The 25,596-nt window shown below is 39.8% G+C and overlaps 1 protein-coding gene across 5 annotated transcripts in view; it reads right to left on the bottom strand.

The window, feature by feature from the left end:
* Nucleotides 1–25,596, bottom strand: part of Fbxw7 (F-box and WD repeat domain containing 7) — a 170,493-nt gene that overhangs the window by 5,561 nt on the left and 139,336 nt on the right. For 4 of the 5 annotated variants that reach the window (XM_051157382.1, XM_051157381.1, XM_051157380.1 and 1 more), the window contains 7 exons: nucleotides 18,120–18,202; nucleotides 14,603–14,744; nucleotides 8,433–8,567; nucleotides 5,899–6,022; nucleotides 4,086–4,222; nucleotides 2,473–2,586; nucleotides 839–1,020 (listed from right to left, as the gene is read on the bottom strand). In XM_051157382.1, coding sequence (XP_051013339.1) covers nucleotides 839–1,020; nucleotides 2,473–2,586; nucleotides 4,086–4,222; nucleotides 5,899–6,022; nucleotides 8,433–8,567; nucleotides 14,603–14,744; nucleotides 18,120–18,202 — 917 coding nt within the window. Of the gene's footprint in view, nucleotides 1–838; nucleotides 1,021–2,472; nucleotides 2,587–4,085; nucleotides 4,223–5,898; nucleotides 6,023–8,432; nucleotides 8,568–14,602; nucleotides 14,745–18,119; nucleotides 18,203–20,409; nucleotides 20,868–25,596 lie in introns of those variants that run through there. The other variant, XM_051157383.1, reaches the window with a different exon arrangement.

Genomic DNA, 25,596 nt, shown 5'->3' with positions numbered 1-25,596 from the left:
GTCAGAGGTCATGAACACTGTGGACTCCCTGTATGGGCCCTTCTAAGACGGACCCTTTAGAGGAGGGGTCTCCTCTAAAAGCTGTAACCTCAGGTGTCCTCCTGTCTCACCCTTCCCAGAGCAAAGATCAGCAGCATGTGTCACATCAGACCAAAAACATACTTTTGGACAAATGAAGTAGAAAACACAATTGCTTAGCTGGGTGTAGGGAGGATGTGTCAACAGATGGATATGGTTTTAGCAGAAGGGCACCACAGAGGAGATGAAAAGCACCAGGCAGAGGCACTGGGAAGGGAAGAGCAAACAGGTCAGGCCTGGCTGAAGCCACTTGGTGGGCAGCAGCAGGACAACAATGCTTCCCTAACATGAGGGCTCTGTTAGCTGTGCACACGGCAAAAGGAGCACTTTGAACAGTTCAGCCAACAAGTAGAGAGAGAATTACATTCGAGCTCTGGACCTCCATGCTTGCCTACATCTAGGCATGTGATGGTGTGGGGACCAAGTGGCTGGGTCACTCGGGGAGTCAGGCTCGAAGTCCCATTGACTGAATCTGTTGCTCTTGAGTAGCATAAATATGAATGTCAAGAAAAGATTTTTTTTGTTTAAAGATGATGAATTATCAAAACAACAAAATGGATTAGAGAGCGGAGTTTAAAGATAAACAGTCATACCATCATCGAACGAAGAAGGAAATTGTAAGACAATCTCCAATTTTAAGCAAATATAACCTGACTTTCCTAGTTTAGGAACATTTGCACTCTATTCATTAGTGTCTACTTTAAGAGCTCATTAGCACTGTATGAACCCCAAATTCACAAGCAACCATAATTTCCTTTACCTTTTTTCATGGAGATGCATACATCTTACAGTGGAAGTGTGCCCATACAATGTATGTATACACTCTCCAGTCTCAGCATTCCACACTTTGAGAGTCCGGTCAGTGGATCCACTGATGATGATATTGTCTCTCATCTGTGATGACCACACTCCACCTGTATGTCCCACTAGCGTTCTCAGACACTGGAAAAACACATCAGATGATTAATTTTAGGCAGAAATGAAAGCAAGTCAAGGAATATACTAACATCTCATTAAAATCTGGAATAAAGTTTACTTATTCAGTCTTACGAGAGCAGTAGGAAAGCATTTTTGCACACCAATGCTACATAACGCCATCATTACCACTTTGCTTATTTGGTAGCAGCATATGCTTACAACTCACATACACACGTGAGGGACAAGTATGGAGAAAGAAAACATGGTAGGAAACATAAGGGTCACATGATAGGGCTGGAGCGATGGCTCACTGGTTAAGAGGACTGGCTGCTCTTTAGGGACCTGGGTTTGATTCCCAGCATGCACATGGTACCTCACAGCCACCTGTAACTCCAGTGCCAGGGAAACCTTATACCCGCTTCTGGTTTCTCAGGGCTCCTAGCATGCATGTGGTCTACGGACATACATATAGGTAAACACTTAGACACATAAAATAATAAAATGAAGTAAAAATAATTACAAAGAGGAATCATATGATACAAAGCATAAAACATGACAGAAAGCAAATATATTAAGATGCAAGCAAGTTCGACAGCTCTAGCCTGGCTGCCATGATTAAATAATGCTAAACCTGCAAAACAGTGTCTTCCAGGGACGGAACCAAGGCAAGAATGCCTCGGCTGGGTGTGGCCACATACCATGGTTCACCCAATTCACCCGATCTGTCTGAAGGCAGTAGTTAGGGGCTGGCTATGCTACTTCTAGACATGTAAAGACAGACACTGAAACTCTGAGATAAATCCAAAGCTAATATTATACCCTGAAACCAGTAGCTGTGTTGAAATTTTTAACATCTGCTTTGAGTACTTACAACATTCTTGTCCAAGGAACAACATGGCAAAAGATTTTTTTAAAAATGGATTTTTCTCATACTTTCTAAATAGTAAATCATTTATGCAAATGTTCTCTTTTAGACAGATAAAGTCAATATTCACCAGAGACTCCTTTGGAATGGTATGCAACGTAAAGCCAGTACCTGGGCCAGCTGGCTCTTCAACCCAATACTTAAAATCTCCTTGGTTTCCTTTCCTTACCATTAACCATGAGATAACTTTAGATTAGCAGGATTTACTTGATTTCTAAATTACAGATAGCTCAGCAACAAAGCGGTTTAGAATTACAAATCCCTCAGTCGTATTTTGGAGGATATTAGGAAGTAATGATTGCAACTCACATGGACACGTCAGAAGAGAGGACGTGCACCTGAGAAATCTTATACTATCTAAGTGACAGAGGTGACAAACTAAGTTAAGAAATAGTCACCATACCAGGGTGACATTCATAAACACAGGGAGAAGCACCATGTTTCTTTTGTTATCAAAATAGTTGGAGGTCAAACAAAGATGTCACACCCCTTTGCTGTGACTAAACGCACAAAATGGGGACACACTGAAGGATGGAAAGAAGTGGACTTACTTTGCCCGTGACTGCTGACCAAACTTTTAAAGTGTTGTCATCAGAACCACTAACTATGCGGTTACCACAAAACTGTAGGCATGTGATCACATGGTCATCATGCCCTTTCAGCACCTATAAGAAAAATGTACACATCACATATATGTTATCACATCATGTTCTTTAAAATACAGCGAGTAAAGCTGCAGAGATGGCTCAGATACATGAAATGTGGGGCCAAATCCCCAGAACTCACATAAAAACTGGGTATGGCCACCACAGGCCTGTCAACCTGACACTGATGGTTGTGGAGACCAGAGAGCTGCCGATGCTTGTGGTTGCCAGCCTAGCTTGAGAGACTCTATCTCAAAATCTAAGTCAGACAGAGAATGAGAGCAGGAAAATGGACATCCTCCTCTGGCCTGTATGTGTGTGTACATGTGTGCATGCAAGGACACACACACACATGAGCATACATCACACACACACACACACACACACACACACACACACGGAAACAAGAATTAGCCATGTATCAGAACAGTAATCTGTACTCTAGTTAAACTTGAAACGGCCACTACTAACATTTCATTAAGCCAAAACTTCATAAAGATGGTTCCAACACAAGTGTCTAATCTGTCTAAGACAAAAGATAGTCACCTTATTTTAGTAAATACTATAGACAAAAAGAAACCAGGCCCGATGGCACAGGCTCCTAATTGTAGCTCTCAAGGACACAGGGTTAAGGCTGGTCTGGACTACCAACGTGAGCTCCAGGACAGCCTGGATACCTGAGCTAACCCTCAGCTCAAAAGTAAACAGAGGAAGAAGAAAAGGAGGGGAAGAGGAGGAAGAGGGAAGAGGAGGGGAAGAAGACTAGGCTCTTAGGTTCAACTTTTAGCCTGCAAAAAAGAAAATATAAAGCACCTAGAAACAGAGAAATAGCAAATAACAGCTTTTTCAACCTAAAGATTATGCCAGTGCATGCTGGCATATAAAACAATGGCTTCCACAATTGGCTAAATTTTTGCTATAAAAGTATATGAATTGAGTATTTCTACCATTTATATATCTAAAATCTAATATTTTAAGACAGAAAAATGAAATATCTGCTTCAAATTATAAAAGGCAAAACACAGAAAAAAAAAAAAAAAAAACCAAAACTGTTATTTCTCAAAATAAAAATCTTATTTGGCCCTCTGGCTGGAGAGACTGCCAGCTCTTAGTGAGAACTATAACCCAATGCCATGTGAGTGGCCTAGAAGAAATCTTAAACCATCCTTTAGATCTAGACCACTCAACTCATCTTCTGGGGAGAAACTTTTTTGAGACAAGGTCTTACATATAGCTTAGGTTGGCCTTAAACTCACACTAATCCTCCTGCCTCAGCTGAATACAAGGATGAGACAACATGTCTGGATCAACTCATCTTTGATTACAATAAAATTATCAGGTGAAAGAGACCAGAAATAAAAAACACTGCTAACTGTACTTGGGGTTAATTCTGAAATATAGCCAACTTTCTCCCCACAGAAGGCAGGCATCCAGTTACCTACCCAACAACAGCCAGCAAGTGAAGAGAGAGACTAGGCCTTGGTACTGACTGAAGGTTTCTGTTAGCATGACAACATTACCTTAGGAGATTTGAGCTCTCCTCGCCTCCAGTTTGTATCAATTCTGTGCTGTCTGATGTATGCACTCTTCCATGGGCTGTGTATGAAACCTGGTTTTATTATTTTCCTCCTCTTGATGTGCAACGGTTCATCAATTCCTAAAGTATCAAAGAGTTCAAGAGAATAATGCCTTTCACCACTAATAAAAGTTACACAGTTTATAAAGATCTTGTTTTTTTGCTTAGCACCAGTGAAACAGAGATTCCTGCGTTCTGACGCTACCCTGTGCTATGCTGCAGCAAGTCTGCACTCACTACCTCGACATGCAAAGACGGGAATGTGTGTGCACTGCTTCTGTGAATGTGAAATAGTAGCTGCTGTGGAAATTAGTACAATGATTCCTCAAAGTCACAAACATAACGCAGGCTCCAGTACTCTCACCTCTGCATGTACCTCGAAAGAATCAGAAGCAGAGATATGAACCTACAGCCGTGCTCATACTGATACCGTTCAGCTAGCCTAAATAACGGGGAGGCAGTCCAGGTGTCCTCCAAAACTGAAAAGAACAAATGCAGTAATCCACGCAATGGAATGCTGTTTGGGTACATGCTGTGACACGGACCTTTTTGCTAAATGAATAAGGCAATTACAAAAGGGTAACTCCTGTAATAATTATATCACAGGTTCCTAGAATAGTCCACTTACAAAGATAAAACATGTAAGCAACAGGAATGAGGAGAGTGCCACTGAATCATACACAATAAAATGCTTAACAGAACTCACTATGTAGACCAAGATGGCCTCCAGCTTCCAGCAATCCGGCTTCTGTCTCCCAAGTGGTAGGATGACAGATGCACATCATTACCTCAGGTTGTGCGTGCATGCGTGCGTGCGTGTGTGTATGTATGTATATTGAGATATGGTGCCCAGGACAGTCTGGGTTGTCTGGAACTTGTTATGTAGACCAAGCTATTCAGAATCATTTTTATCAAATACAGTTTTGAAAGGACATTTAAGAATGATTCTGAAGCTGGGCATGGTGGCACACCCCTTTAGTCCCAGCACTCAGGAGGCAGAGGAAGGTGGATCTCCCTGAGTTCAAGGGCAGCTTGGTCTACATACCAAGACCCTGTCTCAAGGGGAGATGGCAGGGGGGCTTCTGAGAAAGGTAAGGCAGAACTGATTAACGCTGGTCTACACAGAAAGATCCTTGAGAAGAAGGATTTTACTGATTAATTCAGTAGCAGCCAAAGGCTGACTGCAGAACCAGGCCTAGCAGAAGGCCCTGAGATCTGTCCCTCACGCCTTCCTCCTCCTCCTGAAGCATCACTGCTCTCCACCTGCTCACACGGGTGAGCTACAAAAGGGGCATCATCTACAGAATGTATTTTGCTTCTCAGAAACAATGATCTTTTCCTAAATGATTACTTATCGAGAAACCTGTTTACAAAATAGAAGGTCCTCCCTTTGAGCAATGCAGAGAATACTTACTCCCTAGGAAAGGGTAAAATCAAACTATGTTTCCGGAATATAAGGCCATGACAGGAAGGCCATGATGAAGCAGCATTATGAACGCTTGGCTCACAGGAGGCTTCCAGCAAGTATGTATGGGAGGAGTAGATACACTATTCAGTTACTTGGGTATTGAATTGCTGATTGGTGGTTTCCTTTGAATCAGGTGAACTCTTTTCCTGTTGGGATCAAGGAAGTGAATGGATGTAGACTCATTCTGGCAGGCACCACTGAACAGGAAAAGTTATTTTGTCAACAAGTTTCCAGAACCCTTTGCTTCTTCAGAGTAGAAATACATTCTCTATGTGACTCTGAACCTTACCTTCTTCTTTACATTTCTCTCTCCAGAGAAGGTTGTCCTCAGCCAAAATTCTCCAGTATCGACAGGTCTGGGCCGCTTGCAGCAGGTCTTTGGGTTCCAGGAATGAAAGTACATAGAGAGCCAGCTATAGAAAAGAAAATAAGGATGACATGCTCACACTCAAAACAAACAAACAAACAGACAAACACAACACAGAAGAGAGGCTACTCTCCACAGGATGAGCATCTCTCTAGGACTACTGGATTCCAGGGCGCTGAGTGAAGCAAGAAAAGCAGGAGTTTAAGAGCAAAGAGTATGCGGCCCGTGGCTTTATTGGTATTTACTTACAAAGTGAGAACAGTGGCACTCATCACAAGTTTCCTATGTGAGCCTAGTGGTCAAGTTCTTAGATTAACCTAAATGTTGATAGAGACTTGAGATTTGTTCACACCCATTAGTGGAAAAGTACAAGTGCATTTGATATCAGTATGGTAATAATGTTTTAATATACGCTCTCTGATAACACACTTCCCTAAGGGCTTAGGCCTATGCTACTATTCTTCCACATAGGAAATAAAGCATTTTCCAAATGAAGAACCCCCACTCTCCTGCAGTTGGAAACAAAAAACATAGATGATATGCTAAGCCAGGGCTCTCCTTTCCTAACTTCATTTGTCCCCCCCCCCCACCTCTTTGAAAGAATATGAAAGCAGGAAGACTTTGGGGCTTTACCTTTTATTAATAATCTGTGCTTACTTCTTAAATTCTAAAACATTCTCAAAATCTGGGGTGTGGCAATGGGGTCAGTAATGTTTCATGTACAATCATGAAGACACAGGTTCGGATCCCAGCACTCTTGTAAAATCCAGGCGTGGCTGTTCTAGCCAAAGTGCCTGCACATGGGATCTCACTGGTGAGCCAGCCATTCCAACTGAATGCGTAAACTCAGGTTGGAAGGTTTTTGCATGTTAAGAGTTAACTATAAAAGTTAGAATAAAGCAAAACAAAATAGAAAAACTCTCACAGAGAGGTAAAAACACTAAGTTATGAGAGATTCTATGAAAATTAAAATTCTAAAGGTGGGTATTAGGGATTAATATATATCAAGATGAGTATTCACTTCACTTAAAAAATGTTTCTTATTATTTTATGTCCTGGTAGAAGCAAAGAGATCTCACGTTACTTTCCTAAGTGTATTCAAAGAGTTTTAATGCAGAAAGAGCTCGGAGGAATAAACACGCTTCTTCTGGGACAGTATCATTTTTAAAAAGTATCCCAAAGGGGAAAGTACCAGGAAATAGATATTTTATCAGTTTTGCTTTTCCCCAGTTATGCTTCCTTTCATTGATTTTGCTCAAATCTAATGTGAGATTATAACTAGGACTACGTTTAATGCCACTAGGAATTTAGAGTGGTTATCTAAGACAAGAGAAAGCCTAACTCTTTTTCTGTTCAAATCTGAGGTATTATGTGTTGGGTTTTTGTGCCGTGTTTTTAGCTGACATTTAATTAGTAGCATGTGTATGGTAATTTGAGAAAATATAGAGGATGGGGATATTATTTAATATTGCATCATTTCTTTATTCAGATAAAATTAAGCTATGAAGTCTAAAATGTCAATGTATGCATTATTTAAATAAAACTATAGTGCCACAAATGGCTGTATGATGAAGTGCTATAAGAATGTAATTTATATGTGATCGATCTCTCTCTCTCTCTATCCCTCTTAGATGAAGACGATTAGTAGAAATGTCACAGGGATATATATGTAAAATTCTATGTATTAAAAAATAATTGCAAAATGCAAGAACCAGAGAAATACAACAATCATAAAACTAGTGGTCTTGACGGGATGTAAGATAAATAATTAATGAAATAAAAACAAAAATAGGATTGTTGCTTAATGAATCCAGAATTTTGAAAATATCCACTATACCCAAACAACTAATGTTGCAGTTATTTTATCAGTATGGCCTAATAATGTTTATTATCAGGCCTATAGTTATTATTACAGTGGTATTTTCTAACCCACTAGCAATCAATCAAGACACAGACACCTGTTATATTTTAAAATAGCCTTAGTTAACCTGGGGCAGGGCAGATATTAATCCCCTAAACGACCTCCGATATTGGGGTAGACAGGTAGCCTACGCCCTGACCCCACCCCATGCCATCTGCTTCTAATAATTTCTATCAAGCTACCTCCCATCCATAATCCCAAGTACCTGCTAAGGCTTCTCATCTGGGCCAAACTGGCGTGATAGTAAACATTATCAGGCCATGCTGACAAAATGACCACAACAACTGAAGTCAGGCTTCAAATAACCTAGGGAAAAATCCTTGAAGAATCTCAGTGACTCTCACGAAGACTTACCTTATCCACGCAGAAGTACCACCTTGGTTATAAGCATACTTTATGTGACAATTTCACCATTAAGCCACAGCAGTCTGTCAAAGTGTCAAACCATAATAAGCAAGACAGTGCTTATATAACTGGTGGCAGTTTTATGCTCAGGCAGCACCTGCGTGGGGCACAACTGGCAGCCCTTGCTTACCTCTTTGGGGAGCAAGGAGATGAAGTCTCGCTGGAACTGGGGCTCTATCACTTGCATCATATGCTTCACCTGGGTCGGTTCACAGCTGTCAATGAGCTCATCTAAAGCCAGCAACTTCTCTGGTCCACTCCAGCTCTACCAAGAGGGACCAGACACATTACAGACTCATACACAAGACCCGCGTGCCCCTGCACATCCACGCTTGAGCAGTGCAACTGCATGAAGAGGGACCAGGGACAGAGCCCTCGTCTCCAGAAGCCACGGAAGCAATTGCAGTTTTTAGCTTCAGCAAGTTTACTGAATACCTTTCCCACAAAGCATTAAAAGTCATGACTGGCAGAAAAAACATTTATTTTTAACTATAATAGTTATGCATTCACCTAACACCAAGACACTAGTGTAGATACCAAAATCTTCCAGAAACATCAATCTGTGTTACTGAATATATAGGGAACTTTGATAGATCATTTTTCTTTCTCTATATTCTTTTTTAGTGGACAGCCATAAAATTTTATGACTTGACTAAGGCTTTCCTCTAAGAGCTAAGAAGAGGCTTGCAATACCATTTAGAGAGAAATTAATACTGGATATTCTGCATATCTAACTGCACATCTTCTACAATCTTTAAAATGTGCTTCACAAAAAAATCATAGATAACAAACAGCAAGCAACAGAAAAGATTAGCTGAATATTGCATAGACTATAAACAAAGACCAAAAAGAATAAGAATGCTTTATATTTATGAAAATGAAAACACATATTACTCTTCAAAAATACAATTTCCTTTAAAAAATTTATTATTTTTTAAAATATTTTCCCCCCAGTGAGCATGACTGCTTAGAAAAGCCATGGTTCTTAAAAGGAAAAACTTTTAGGGCCATATGAATAACCTAAATGTTAGACTTTTGTAATAACCATGTAAAAAATTTAAGTAACTTGCTAATTATTAAGTGAAAGCATATCCAAGTAGGTCTTTGTAAATGTGGGCTGAGGTAAGCACCTCTGGGGATTGCTGTGGTCATTTTGGACATGGATGAATGATCCTTATTCTAGTACTTGCATTAGATTCAATAAGATGTAAGATACATAAAGACTGAGTTGATTTTTTTTTTTTTAGATAGGGTCTCTCTGTGTAGCCTTGGCTGTCCTGGACTTTGTAGACCAGGCTGGCCTTGAACTCACAGTGATCTGCCTGCCTCTGCCTCCCGAGTGCTGGGAAGGTGTATGCCACCACGCCCGGCAAGCTGAATAATTCTTAAAGAGGTATTTACTCCTTTGGATTCTGTAATGACCTCACCTCTTCTTATAAGCTACAGATGAAGTTAGCACTACGGAATACTAGTTACTATTGAACTATGTTATGTCCGTGACCCTCTCCACTTTGCCAGTCTGAAGAACCAGAGGCTCCAGTCAGTCACATCCTTGTGCACATACAATGTTCAAAACATTCACCTCAAGCAGTTATCTTGAATCCTCTGTGCTCAAACAGGATCTACACACAGAGGTTTACAATATAACATGTAGTGCCCCTCATATGAGTAGAAGCTTTGGATTTTTGGATTTTCCCACAGTACTTTGGGCATTGCCTCTGATTTTACCTAGTTAGCAACATAGTCGATTTTGATGCATCACTGACTGTACAGTAGAAATAATTTAAATTTACTTATTTATTGACTTATATCCCTCACAGAACTAAATATTTTTTAAAACAATGTTGGTCATTTCCACTTGTCCTACATTACAGGACATTATCACAGCCGTGGCCATTTTAGGAGATGGACAACTATACTGACTCAACAAAACCTCAACTTTAATTAAGCACTTGAAAGCAGAATAATAGTACAGACTCAGGGGCCTCGGGGACAAAGCAACCCCCCCAGCTGGTCCTTACATGCCATCTAAGCCACCACTGTCTCTTCCAGCTGATGGTTCGCAGGCCTCTGAGGGGACTCTCAGCTTCCCATCTTTGCTCTTCTTCTATTCTACTCCCCAAAGTCTCTTTTCTATTTACAGCCTGAAGCCTCCATAAGAGACCTGGTCTGGCACAGTGGTTCTCGAACACTGCCCAGGGTCCCACAATTTACTCCAAGGACACTTTATTTTTTATACAAAGACTCCACCCACTGCTGATACAGGTACTTCATGAGTCAGTACCTGGGAACACTGGTAGGGTGTGCTTACTATTCCAGTCAGGCACAGGTCTTACTTAAGCTGTTGGGCAGCCCTGAGCGTGAACTCACATGGCAGAAAACTTCCCCTCTCTAACGTTGAGCATGGCGGTCTGGTGTAGCTGGCTGCTGTTTTGAGATGGGGACTTGCCCTGTAGAGTTTGGGCTGGTCTTACATGCATAGCAATCCTCCCTTCTCTGCTAGGCTCACAGGCTAGAGCCAGCACACCCAGTTCACCCATCTCTCACGACTGTGGGCAGCTCTCCTGGTGAGTCCAGGAGTCCAGACAGCTTCACCATGCACCTAAGAAAGCATGATTACTTTCTAGAGAACCCAAGACTCAGTCTGGGTTTGATGTAAGGTTTGGACTATTAAAGATAGTGCTTTTCTCTAGTCTTCCCTGACTACATACATGAATTTCTTCAACTTCATTACACAGGTTTAATAAGCTTCCTTAATCATGCTGTAACAAATACAATTTCAAAGAAACAAACAAGCAAAAAATGATCTTGTTTTGTCACTCTTGTAGATTTTAATCTTAAGTAAAGTAAATCAGAAAATATATGTAATTTCAGACAGCATGGAACATGGTAAATCTTTATAGACTTTACTCATTATGAATATCAAAACAGAAGTATTTTTTTCTTTTACATTTTTTTTTGTTTTGAGTCTAACAGAACATTCCAAAACACACAGCTTTAATGCAAATCTGCTTTGATAATAAAGTGTGCAGACATTTGCACAATGCTAAAGCTCTTGCACACACTTCATCTTGTCCCTCAGAATCCGATGCGAGGCTAGTACAGATCAGCTCTTCTAGACCCAAGACAGCTGAGGCTCCAAAGCTGTCTTGACCAATGGGAGTCAAGACTCTGTTGTGCTTCCATGTACAGCTGTATGCACATCTACATCTTTTGCCTTTTGGACATTTTTAGTGTATTATTTGTTTTATGCAGTATGAAAATAATGGGAACAATATTTCATAATAAAATTACCCCCTAGTTAAGGGGCAAAGACATTTTCCATCTAGGTCATACATGCTTCCTTTCCATGATGTCTTTGAACCATAGAAGACTAATTCCATTAGTGTTTTTTCGTACTCTGAATTTTTTAAGTGAAAACCCATATGCTAACTCCCAAATTACATGAACAATCAAACAAACTCTGTCCCTCTGGCTAGGGAAGAAAGCAGAAACAATGGCCACTGAAAAGTTGAACCAATCAAACAGTGCAAAGCTTGTCTTTAGTTTACACTTCTGTTCTCATTAATAGGCTGTTAGCTACAGTGGTGTATCATTTGTTCCCATTCAACTTACAAATGAAGCAGAGTACTTGTCAGGATAGATGAAGCTGGACCAAGTGTTGTATCACTGCCTTAGGAGCAATAGAGGACAATGAGGGGACAAGAGCTCCCATTTTGCTTGTTACCCGACAGGGCAGTCACCATTAAATGGCCCAATCGCCTATTTGCAGAAAGACTGCCAGTTTCATTATCCCTCATAGGTCAGCTCACACTATCCTACTCTGTTATGGAGCTGTGGCTGTCTATAAGATTGGCACTGAAGCATCACAGGCCTCTAGGCAAGTGATTCAGGTCTAGTTAGTTTGGCACCAACCTAGAAACACCACCACCACCACAACAAACAGGGCTGTCTTAGTTAGGGTTTCTATTTCTGTGATGAAAAACAGCAAGTTGGAGAGAGAAGGGTTTATTTGGCTTACACTTCCATATTACTGTTCATTATTAAAGGAATTCAAAAACTCAAACAGGACAGGATGCTGGAGGCAAAGCTGACAGAGGTCATGCTTACTGGCTTGCTCAGCCTGCTTTCTTATAGAATCCAGGCCCATCTGCCCAGGGCACCACCCACAGTGGGCCGGGTCTTCTCCTAATGATCACTAATTGAGAAAATGCCTTACAGTGGGATTTTATGGAGTTATTTCCTCAAATGAAGCTCCTTTCTCTCTGATAACTCTGGCTTGTGTCAAGTTGACACAAAACCATCCAGTACAACAATGCAGCTTTTTAAATAGGATTGGCCCCATAGCCTCATGTGTTTGAATGCTTGGCCCATAGGGGGTGGCATTATTAGGAGATGTGGCCTTGTTGGAGGAAGTGTGTCACAGTCTCCTGCTGCGTGCAGATCAAGACGGAAAACTCTCAGCTCCTTCTCCAGCACCATGTCTGCCTGCACAGTGTCAAGTTTCCTGCCATGATGATAATGGATTGACTACCCGTCTGAAACTGTGAGCCAGCCCCAATTCAATGTTGTCCTTTATAAGAGTTGCTGTCTCTTCCCAACAATAAAACCCTAGCTAGAGAGGGCAGTGGACGACAACAGGCCTGGGGCACATCAGAGACAGACTCGGACCTCGGAAGAGTAAGGTCGGTTCTACCGTGTCAGGTTGACCTTTGTTGCTACAGAATATCTTGAGGAAAACATTTTCTTTAATTCCACATTATTTCTGTGAACTCACAGGAAGCTTTTTTCCAACCAACAGTTTGAAGGCTGTTTGGATGGGCACTACTTACCAGACATCAAAAGGATTCCCCTCCCCCACACCTGCCACCTCACCTACTATCTGAGGAAAAACCAAACCCTATTCAGAACCGTGGATCCATACCTGTCAGCTCTAGCCGCCCCAACCCACTTTGCTATTATTTCAGGAATCACCAGAAGGCACACAACAGTCTTAAAGCCCATCTAAAACCACACCACTTCCAGTAAGTTTTCCAGCTATAGACAAAAGCAAGTTACACACACATGCATGTACAGCACCTAAGTATTTAAAGTGTTAGGATTTACATAACAGGATTCTTAAATATCTGAAATGACTCAACCTATCTTTTCAAATTATAATTTCCTTTTGTGTTCATTACATACCCAGCAATTCAAGCAGCCAGAGGCAGTGGAAATGTGTTCATCTTATATTAACATGGTGGCTAGCATTAAGTATGTTCAGGATTTGTTAATTATTGTCTGGAAAGAACTGTTGAGTACTTCACCTGTGACAGCTGTTCTGTAAGCTCTTGGTTTAGCCTATCATTCTCAATGAGGAAAGACAATCCTACTAACTTTAAGTTATCAAATCCACAGTATTCAAGAAACTAATCTTCCCAGTGAATTGGAATTTGAGCAGACTGAAGGAGTAAGCGAGAAAGGCATGAAGAGAGAAGTCACTAAGTCACCTCTATTGGGGAAGTAGTGAAGGCTAAGTTGCCGCCAGTGACTGGCTGATGCATTTCCTAAATTAACCTTACATTCCTAACTTACAAGAAATGCATTCAGGAAACAAAAATATAGTCAACAACACAGAAATCCAAACACAAACAATAAACATCTTATGTTTAAAAGTAATAAAATATGTAAATACACACTTACACAAACCGAACACTGTACTTTCATTTTGAAAGACATGTGTGTGTCACATAACAGGCTTGCTGTTTTAAGTATTCACTTAGGGAATCCGAGGATGCCTGCCTTTCTGGATGACCACGACCCCTATGCAGTTCCAGAACAGTTCTATCACCATACCCCAACAAAACACTACACACCTCTTAGCAGGAACCCCCAAGCCCTCTCTCCTTTCTTCCTGGCAATCACTAACCTATTTTCTGTTCCTTTTGATTTTATTTTTAAAGATTTATTTATTATTTATATAGTATTCTGTCTGCATGTGAGTCAGCAGACCAGAAGAGGGCACCATATTTCATTATAGATGGTCATGAGCCACCATGTGGTTGCTGGGAATTGAACTCAGGACCTTTGGAAGAGCAGCCAGTGCTCTTAACCTGAGCCATCTCTCCAGCCCAGTCTCTTTTTTATTAATAAACATTTCCTTTTACATCTGGCTTCTTTCACTTAGTGCAATGTTTCCAATGCTCATAAATGGCACAGCACCAAACACACTCCTTTTTTTTAGTGGCTGAATGATTCTGTACTCCCACCCCCTACCCCAAACAATTGAGTGAAGCATTTCAACAGTGTTCACACAGTCACCTGAAACATCTTCAGCCACTCTTGGAGGCCTGTGGGCGGCTGGACAGATGTAATTCTGCGTCGTTGCTGCCCTTGCCCATTGGCTGCTCTCAGGTCCCCGAAAGTTGTTGGTGTTGCTGAACATGGTACAAGCCCAGTGGTACTAAAAAATAAGTAAAAGTATAAGAGTAGAAGCAAAGATAGGTCTTAAGAACTATGAACTCTGATTTAATCAGAATAATGGTCTGGTGTTCTTCAAACATCAGTACAGCAATCCCCTCTGCTGCCTACTCTCAGCGGGCAGGGAGACACAAAGCCTACTTTGCTATTCTCTTTCTCCTGCTCTGCAGACGATCACACTATGCAGTCAAGGTCAGCACTGAACTTACTGTGTCACCCACGCTAGCTCTGAACTTACAATTCTGCTTCAAAAGTCTTCAATGCCTAAAATAGAAGATGTGGGCCACATTTGGCCCTACTGAAACAACAACGTTTCTTCCCTATAACCACCCTGATGATGACGACGATGACAACGACGACGACAACATGTTTCCTCCCTACCACTATCCCAGCAATGTTACTGGCAACGCAATGAAAGACTCTACCACACACCTCTTCGTTGCTCGTAAGTATTTTTAGGGCTGCAGGTGCAATGAGTAGCAGCCCAAAGGCTAAGTGGACGCGGGCTGGTGGGTCCAAGCCTAACCATGAGTGAGTGAGTGAGTGAGGAAGTGACTAAGCATGCAAACAAACACAGCCTTAAAGCTTACAGCTCCTACTTCTATAATTGGCCTTCAAGCACATAGTTAAAGTTTAGATTTTCTTTATAAAAAAGCATTAATGGTATCAATATTTCAGAGGTAAAAATAATTTGGATTTCATTGCTTACATCTTTTCCCCAGATGCATTAAAATTTACAATATTTATCGACTGTTGATTTTAAATTGGCATTTGCTAAGTTGAGCCTCAGTACCTGGTAGTAGTCAGCCTTGATGAGACATGCAGTTTTTCAAAAGAAGTAGAGAACTTTCAGGAAAAATTAAGTGAAAAGAGATAGTTGAAACATTCTTATCCAGGCTCAGAGGTTAAGAGCACTATCTGCTCTTCAAAGGTCCTGAGTTCAATTCCCAGCAACCACATGGTGGTGCACAACCATCTACAATGAGATCTGGTGCCCTCTTCTGGCCTGCAGGCATACATACAGGGGAAATACTGCATACATGATAAATAAATAAATCTTAAAAAAAAAAAAATTCTTATCCAATAATTTGTCTTTGAGATAATGAAAAAACTAAACAAATGAATACAGAGCCGAGTACAGTGATTCTGATCAAGCAAGCCCTGGAACTATTTCTCTGCTGATGAGCAGCAGGAAGAAGACAGTCCCATCTGCTGGTGTCTTGGGCAGTGGCTCCTCCAAGCTGGCTTGAGCATCTCGGTTGGAGCAATGGAAGCACTGCTGCCTTACAGGCGGTACTAAAGGGACAAGATCTGCTCAGCAAAGTCCATCTGTGAAAGAGCCTGCAGCGCACAGAGCTATGATAATCAAGTGCTTGAAGTCCAAAGAGCAGCCAGCTTACACCTGTTATCGGGGTCACTGGACTGCCCCCAAGATTGAGGCAAGCCTGGGCTACATACTGAGTTCCAGGCCAGGCTGGGCTATAGGGAATTTGCTTCGAATTAAAAAACAAAAACAAAAACAAAAATGAATCAAAAGAAACCCAAAAAGGCGCATAAAAGCTGTACATTAACAACTGATTACCAATATCTGACAGACTGCTAATGAAGCAACTTTCAATTTTTAAAATGATTCCTAAAGCACTGCCTTTTATAGAAAAAATATTCATGCCTGCACCCTCCGAGTCTTTTAATATCTGTTTGATGATCTCTAATATTCAATAAGTAAATCAATGCTTCCTTCTTTAGAGTTCAAAAGCAAATTTGGGGTTTTTCCCCCCTTCAAAATAAGACAGGATATGTTAATAGTTAAAATTTCCTAAGGAGGGGGAGACATGGGACAACAAAACAAGTTTCATCTTATTATCTGTCCAGAGCATTACTAAATATCAAACATGTATGTTAGTGACTGACAAGATTGCCCCAAAGACATGGAAGTAAATATGTATTGGTTCTAACTCTGCTTTAGTATGTATGATTCCTTGTTAAAAGGACTAAAGCAGGTGCTTTCTCAATATAAAAAGTAAGCAACTAAAGTTTCATGAAAATGTATTGTGTACCACAAATTTCATTCTAAAACAACTGAACATTTAATATTTTTGTTTTGCTAGTATGTCTTTACTAGAAGACTAAAATAATGTAGACTGAGTGAAATCTGTGAATTAAAAATTACATTTACAATTAGTTTAACATTAAACTCCACTTTTGCATCTGAGAGATATATTATCAAGGTTAGGAGAAAAAGCAAAATGAAACGAATAATTCAGATGTCTCTCTATCCCTCCACACCCTCTGGTGGAAGTGCCCAAAACAGTGAGACCGTCCGATGGGGGAGAAGGAAGCTTTCTTCTTCTCTTTGCACCATCTCTCCAGAGCTTCCTAATTTTACAAAGGAGCGTTAAAAATATTTCCACAATTGAATAAAACAAAAACAAACTGGGGGTTACAATCTGTACTAATGTTAAAAAAAAAAAAAAAAAAAAAAAAGATACCCTGTATCTAGGCAATGTTAATTTTATAGAGTACAAATAAAATGAAATGCTTTAGGAAATAGAAAGCCATAACCACAATGTCCTTCTAGAATTTCTATTGTTTACTCTGACCAGTTATTCAAATGGGGCGCACGGAGAGGAAGGGTACCACAAAGATTCTTTAGATACTTTTGTCATTTAAAATTTAGAATACAGAGTTCCAAGTAATGTCCAAAGCCATTTTTAATTGGCTGGGAAATGAGATATTGTGCTTAAGTTAGCCTAATTAGCTTGAGAGTGGGCAAAGTTTTATACTGATGCACAATCCAAAAATGATGGAGTGAAGCAGGAAACAAGACTACACTTGTATTTAGTTGTTATGGAAACTATTCTACAAGTGTAGAAATGTATGTGTTAAAACATAAAACCCATCAAGCCAATAAATGGGGGTTTCTAACACATTCATCCCATGAAGTAAGATTTAGTTAGTAACCGGGAGAGTTACCTCACTGCTAATAAATTTATCTTCGATTTGGTATATGTAAGAATCTACCCTAGAACAGCAGTTGCTATAGTAACTAGAGACATTTCCTCACATTCAAATCTCATGGTTTACTGTTTAGAAGTCCCCAAAATTGTGACTTTAAAATGTTGCTCAAAGAACTCCTGCATGTGTCTCCATCAGTGCATTAGTAGCAAAGTGCAAAATGGGCAGAGGCAGCCCTTCTCCTCCTGCTTGGGTTCAGACTGACGCCCTTCCCCATTTCTGTAACGTCAAAATACGTTAGAACAGCCAACAACACCGAATACAGAAGCATCATTAATCTATGAAAACAAATCCAAAGCAATGCTTTCAAATGGCATCCCACCTCCCCTCTACTCAGCGTTACCTGGTGTAATCTGAGACTTTGCATGGTTTCTTTCCCAAAGAAAAGGACCGGACCTCAGAACCATGGTCCAACTTTCTTTTCATCTATAAGGTAAAACAGATAAAAAAAAATTTTTTTTAAATTACCTGGTCCTTTATCAGACTCTGAGTTTGCATGCTAATATTTTAAAACTGTTAAATTTACATGTTCCTGCAACGGTTATTAATGGTAGGTTAAGCAGAAAATGTACTACCTAGTTTCTCCTATTTGCTTTAACTCTTATAGACCAGATAGGTAATGTTTCCTTAGTATTCTGTTGGGAACAGTGTTTGGTGAGAAACTAATATTCATCGTATCCTTAGAGTGTTATATACTTTTCATATTTTTCAGTTTAATAACAAGAAACATTTATTAGCACACACAGAAAAGAACCATATTTATTTAACATGTCTTCCTTACTAATCTTCATTTTTCCCTAAAAATTAAAAATTTTCATAACTAGAAATATGAATAACTGAATTTCAAACATTTGTATCACTATACGAAGGTAGAGAGCAACATAAATAAGCTAATCTTGAATAGTGATTATAATAAAGAGAAAGCAATTAGTAAGTCCCTAACAGCAGAGAATCTGCCTCTGCTACAATAAAGCTGAAGGAAAAGTCATCAACTGCTACATGCAGAGTACACAGCCCATACTCAGGATAAAATACTCTTGGAACAACGGAAGGATTTTAAGAATGAGTTACGACTAAGATATATCACATATAAGACATATCCAACACGTACATCCTAAAGGTTCTCACTATGCTGTGTTATGATATCAATACATTCAAAATTGCATTTTGTCAATATTGAAATATTTATTTTTGTATTTCATTATGAGTTAATATAGGACATTTGACTATATGCATATTTCATAACCAAACAATAAGACCTTTAAGGTCCAATTTTTTTTTTTTCATTTCAACAGCCCCTCTTGGATTTGCACGCACTCACTAGCTACGTCTCACTGTAAGGTATGGGGAGATAGCTACCTTCATTTTTATAGCAAGGCGGAACCCCTATGTTGCAGCAGCATCACTTTCCTACCAAGTGCTTCACATAGGAACACATGGAACACAGTACATATACTGTAAATACTAAAAACAGTAAAAAGACTCTAACTCTGCGACGGGACAGCAAGGACTTCTTATCATCGTGGACAGAGTCTTCCAGTCACCACTGGATGATGTGGGGCTGCCAAGGTTCAAGAAGCTTATGCACAGTTTTTTATACCTTAATTCATAAGATGCCTACTGGGGGAGATGGAACTGGCCTGCTTTCTTCCCTCTGGAAGTTTCTATACTCGTATCATTTAAAGACAATCTCCAAAATCTATTATTTCTTTCTCTTTGTAAATAATTTTATCAAAAAACAAACATAAATAATGTAAACGCTGTAACACATAGGTACGTGTAGAACTCACAGACCGACAGATATGAACATACACCCAAATGAACCCATCAGAAGGCCAGTCAGTACAGAACTTGATAACTGACTTCACGATTTTTGGGAGAGTCTCTGACACTCATCTGAATTAAGCCAGTAACACTGGCTTTCAGAACTTCCCAGAATGTCTTGTAAATATGCTGGTACAAATGCCATCTGCCACTAAAAGCAAACTTTATTTCTATCTGGAATCTTTCAATAAATAAAATATTTAAAGCATGTATCAAGGAAATCACTGAAAAAGGCTTATGTTTAAATTGTTTTATAAAGCAAAGCACCTTGCAAATGACTAAACAAGTCTTCTACATACTGTACTACTAACTGAAAATATTGACTTTACGACCAGAAATTAATTGGATCATTTTTTAGGGTACCACAAGTGGTACAATCTCTTCAAATATAGACCCCACACACTTGAGTGACTACACTCCAAGAGTTAACTGATGGGCACATATATATGTCTATGGTACAGGACAACTGAACGGAAAGGCTCACGAAAAGCCAAGTGAGGCTGAGTATTTCCAGGTCAGCATTTAACAGAGCCACATTTCTGAAGTCTGGATACATTTGCAGTGAAAAATTCTCAGACGGAAATATACATTTTATTTTAAAGCTTCTCCCAGCTCACACTACCGTTCCATAGTTGCTTACAACATTCATGAAATCAAACAGAATACCAGACATCCAGCCACCCACCAAAATTAGAGGATACTGCAGCCATCTCTGATGATACAGATTTTCCTTCTCAGGCAGGCACACACATACACACACACACACACACTCACAATCACACAGCACAGGAAGAAAACAGATTACTTACTTTGTAAAAAATCATTTTTAATGTGCCGTAGAAACCCATATTTTCTGTATTTTTCCCCTTCAGGGATTCTGTGCCCCCGTGTGTCCGGCTGCTTGGCAGTCTCTGACAATATAACCCCTTTTCAGGTAGGTATGTCACAGATTCTAACGTGGACATGCTCAGGCACGCCAGAAAAGGAAGATTAGGCAGCGGAACCGGCAGCAAACCTCCACAGCACCAGCAGACGCAGCTCAGAACCAGAACGCTGCTCGGGACGCACACACGCATGCAGCTCCACTGAGGAGAACTCGGGAAATAATGAGCGAGAACCCACAAGATTATTGGAGGAGACTATGCCCTGTCAAAGCCTTGACTGAACAGATTCCTCCCTCAGCAGCAGCGGGATCAGATTACATCTTCCCTTGAACACAGAATGGTGCAGTCCAGGGTTCAGCAATGCAGACTGCACATCAATTATATGGTGATCTGCTCCAGGGAGCCCGTAAGCACACAACGCACTGAGCAGAGGGCGGACGTGGGCAGCAGGGACCGCCCCCACACCACAGCCCTTCTCCCTTTCCAAACTTTCAGGACATTATTTTTGTGTTTTCTAAAGCCCACATTTTTGACGGTTCTAAATAGCAATCGGCATTACCACAAATAAGTCCTCCCAGAAACATTTTGAAAATGAAATGCATTTGGGTAACCCCTGCCCCCCAGCAGAGGCAAAGCAGGCTATTTTCATTAACTGTCATCCTACTGTATAGACTTGGCAGAGGCTGGTCATATTCTTCAAGTAGTTTGGACAGTCCGATGTGGGCAATTCCAAAGGGAAAAATTAAGTATTCTTGGGGGAACTGCCAATAAAATAAACCAGTTTGGAGCATAAGGGTTCTTTTATAGAAATTATGTAATATAAGATATATTTCAGCTGGCATGTCTCCTATATTAAGATTTAATGAAAATATTTCTTATGCTTTACCATATATATTTTTAAATATAGTTTTCAAGATAACTACCAGTGATTCTTGGAACCAAGGGAGATTATCATTAAAAATGAACCAGTTCTATCTAATGCATGATGTTTGTCTGAAGGCTACTTTCTCCCTACGCCTCTGCTTACTGGGGAAGGTCCTGACATTAGTCCACTGAGTCAACAGGAGGTAGTGGACTTTTACCTAAAAAAAAAAATGTGACAATGCACATCGCCTAGCATTAAAAAGGAATTTTATGTAATAATAAGGAAACTAACTTTGCCTAAAGGCAACATTTTTCTTAGAACAATTATTGTACAGATTTAGGTATTCATCTTGCAACTTGCTACACAACTGCCCTTGGAAGAGATGATAAGAATCCTTGGATAAGAAAGCTATTACCCAGTGCCCCATTAATTAACTTCTGCCCACCCCACTAATGTTCTTTATTACAAGGAAGCTATGTGCCTATAGTTATTTAGAGTACTTAGTTTCTTCAGAAAAAGAATCCACTATTTGAAGCAATATATTTTAAGAGTTCTGCATGGTAATAGAACCCTACATGAAATATCAATTTTAAAAATGTTTACCATTATAATTAAGACAGTCAATGCAATACCATTTACTTTCAAATGAAAATAAGATAATGTAAATTTTATGAAGATGCACATCTTGGATTCTCTCCTAGAAATTATATTCTACTGTCTATTATATTCTCAAACATTTACCTAGTTCTTACATCATTCCCCCTTCAGATACAGTATGCACACACATGCTCAGTAAGAGCTATTTTTCCTAGCAAAAAAACTCATTCCCTTCAAAGGGAAGTTCTTTTTAAATTGAAATCTTTAACTTTGGGGGAGGAGGGAGAATCCAATAATTGGGAAAAGATAAACAGAACCTTAATTACTAGCTGCTTCATGATTTAGGGAAACAAACAAACAAACAAACCCACCACCAACAGCAAATATGGCTTTCTTGTTTGTTTCAGACTACTAAGGAAAATTAACAACGAACTGGAACCTACTGCAGAGCTTGTCTTTGGTAAGTTTAGTGTGGCCAAGGGTAGACTTAGGCTGGTGTTCTCTTCAGTGTTGGCAAAGACTGTGGCCTACCTCCAAATGTATTAACCTTTTGTAAATATTGAGTTGAGAACAGAGGTTAACATTCATTAGTAAAATGGAATATAGTCTCAAAATGTATGCTATTTAAAGAAAAATACCTTGATTCTATTTACTCAAAGGAATGTTCTCATGGTTACATGGCAGTAACTTATGGCCATGAAGTTACAAAACAACTTTCTAACAAAAGTTTATCAAAATGATACATTTGGAAGTCTATACCTCCCCCATTTCCTTCAAGTATCAAGGTTACCACTTGAGAGTGACTTCTATTTACTTATTCTTTAGGTGAAAATATGTATGGTTATAAATACTAATGATGACCTTCCTTTACCAAGTTTTCAAACAATTCTCCCAATACTTAATTTACAATGTTAATTTAACTGTGAAGAACTAATCAAGCAAAGCTAACCAATTTCCTAATCAGATTTCAAAGTAAGAAGGGAAATAAGTTTTTCCCAACATCCCTTTAAGTGCTATCACTGGAAATCACGCCGTATCTTCTTACCACAAGATCGCACATGAACACCTCAACACAGACAATAAAGTAAAATTTCATGGAACTTCAGCCAGGCAGTAATTTTTCCTATTCTTGAAAAAGCATTTCTGTACCAACAATCTATAAGCATTACTTAAAACCTGTTAGCAGGTGAACAGCTTTGAGTTGGATGTATCCAAGGGGATGCCAGCAGTAACTCCAGAAGTGAGCAGCACACAGATGCTCCGCCCCAGAGCCTAAGCCTATGAGAGATAGTGGCCGGGGAACGGTTAACCACAGCTGGTCCGAGTGAAGGGACTCTCTCAGAGCAAACGGTTAGAATCACCGAGTTTGTTAAAGTTAGTTGTGGTTGCAGACAGAAACAAACAAAATCTATACTGAGAGAAAAAATAACCAGGCTCCTGTGCATGATGCCAGTGACGTATGCACACACAGTGTCAACAAAAAGAAGAGTGAGCACATATCCTCCTGGCCTTGACCTTTGGCCCCTGACTTCCCTTAGAGCACACAGCTAGAGTACTGCTCCCCACCACTGCTGGCTAACTAGTCCTGGCACCTTTCTGCCACAGCACTCTGGCATTATACTCCCTAAAGTTCATACCTCACTCAGTTGTTTGTAAGATATCCAGAAAAAAGTGTATGTAACAAAACCAGCTGTAAACAATTGGCCACAAAGGCAAGCAGGAGTAGCCATGATCCAGCAGTGCACACGTACGTACAGTGTGTTTCGTAATGTCCACTACACTTAGTAGTTACATGTTTATTGTGCTATGAGCGTTATTTTCTTAGTTACCTTGCTAACATTTAAAAGTACACTTCTACCTTACAACAGTAAGAGGATGCGTGTTTTGATGTCACATGACAGCAGTATGCTCTGGGAAGGAAAAGGAAACTGCCTGCCACTGCCAGTTCTCTTGCCCTGCACACAGAATTTAGATTATAGACAGTTCAAATTTCCTACATCAAAGAAAGGAATGCCAAACATGTTGAGGCTGTAACAAACTTTTGAAACTTTCCTAACTTACTCTCATTAACTTTCTAGGATGTAAATTCATATTGAAAGGCTCCCAACTAAAAGTGCCAAGTCAATGGGAGTGTTCTCTGCAGGTGCTGTCAGCACCCGGGTGTGTACAGCAAGGGCACTGGCCAGTACGGTATTTCCTACATTCATTTCGAAATTGGCCGGCTCTTGCAATATGCCAAGCACAGGACAGTATATAATTTAAGACTTTTTCTTTTTCTACTAAATGTATAGTAAATTACGAAAGGACAAGGACACACAAAGTTTTTAGAACCCCTAATAAAATTAGTTCTAAAAATATACCAAAATCTAGTTTCAGAAACTACTCCCTAACTAAGCCAACACTATAATATTAATGTATAACTAAAAATCCCCAAAGCTAGACAGTATAATACATAGTTTAAAATAAAACTGAAAGACGCAAATGAGGAGTTTATAACAACACACAAAAGTTGTAGCCATAGTAAACCAAACCGCAAATGAACATAAAACTGTATGTATACTAAGCTGACAACAAGGCACGTAAGCTATCGTGGTGCACCTGGCAGGGCCTGAGTTTCTCCATCTTATGCATCAGATCTAATGTAATACCAGCATCTCCAATTCATATTAGTTGTTTCCCTTTACATTTTTACTGTAAACCTATCCTTATAGTAATATTTTCAGTAAAGAAAATGTCGCCAAAAAAAGTTGACTTTAAGGAAAACAAAACAGTAAATAGCACACATGGTAAACATGAAATGATGAAATTAATTTTGCTTCAATGTAAGGCCTAGAATCCAATTTACCATCCGGTATTCTCTATCCATTCCAGGGTTACTGGGGCTGGCTATGAAGGACAAATATATTTAAGAAAAGTTTTCATGTATGTGAAATCTTGTGTGTGGCTATCAATCCTGTGTTCATTTTGCAAGGTGTTTAAAACTCTGGAGCTAATTTCTTAAATTTGTTTTTAGTTATGACAATAAAGTTTGGGGCATTTAAAAAAGCTAAAAGCTAATTAAGTAAAAGTCCTATTATCTATTGAACCAACAAAAATCCCTGAGTAGTAGGAAGCAACCCATATGCTACGAAGTAGACTTGGAAGCCATCTAAGCTGACTTTCCTTTGCGTAGGGACGAACTTGAGAGGCAGAATCAGAGGAGCCTTGGCTTAAACTCCAGTGTGCCCTTGGTCACTTGACATGTGAGTTCAATTGGTAATGAACAGTATTGCTCAGACACTTACAGTAACTGTGAGACTCTGTGACTATCCAATATCTAACACATACCCTACAAATGGTATCTGCCATCAACAGATGACAAAACTGAGGACCGAGTGCCTTGCCAGGACTTGCCAGAGGTCAATATCTCTTTGTAATTCCCATTACATGTAGGTGGTGGGTCAAGCTGAGCTAAAAGAAATAATCCGACATTGCTTTTTAAAACGTGCTCTGCTATTCAGATAATAATTATAAATGCAAGCTACAAGTTAACGTTATAATTATTCAGCTCAGTAGAATGGCTACCCTTGTCCTGACAACCATACTTCTATTGTAGGTAGGAAACCTGAGGCAAGTGGCAATGAGGAAAAGATGACAACAACTGAGAAGAA

Source organism: Acomys russatus, chromosome 15 (genome assembly GCF_903995435.1).
Source record: "Acomys russatus chromosome 15, mAcoRus1.1, whole genome shotgun sequence".
In the NCBI taxonomy this organism is placed as follows: Eukaryota; Metazoa; Chordata; class Mammalia; order Rodentia; family Muridae; genus Acomys; species Acomys russatus.
Note: the sequence above shows the minus strand (reverse complement) of the source record. Positions and strands in the feature narration are given on the sequence as shown.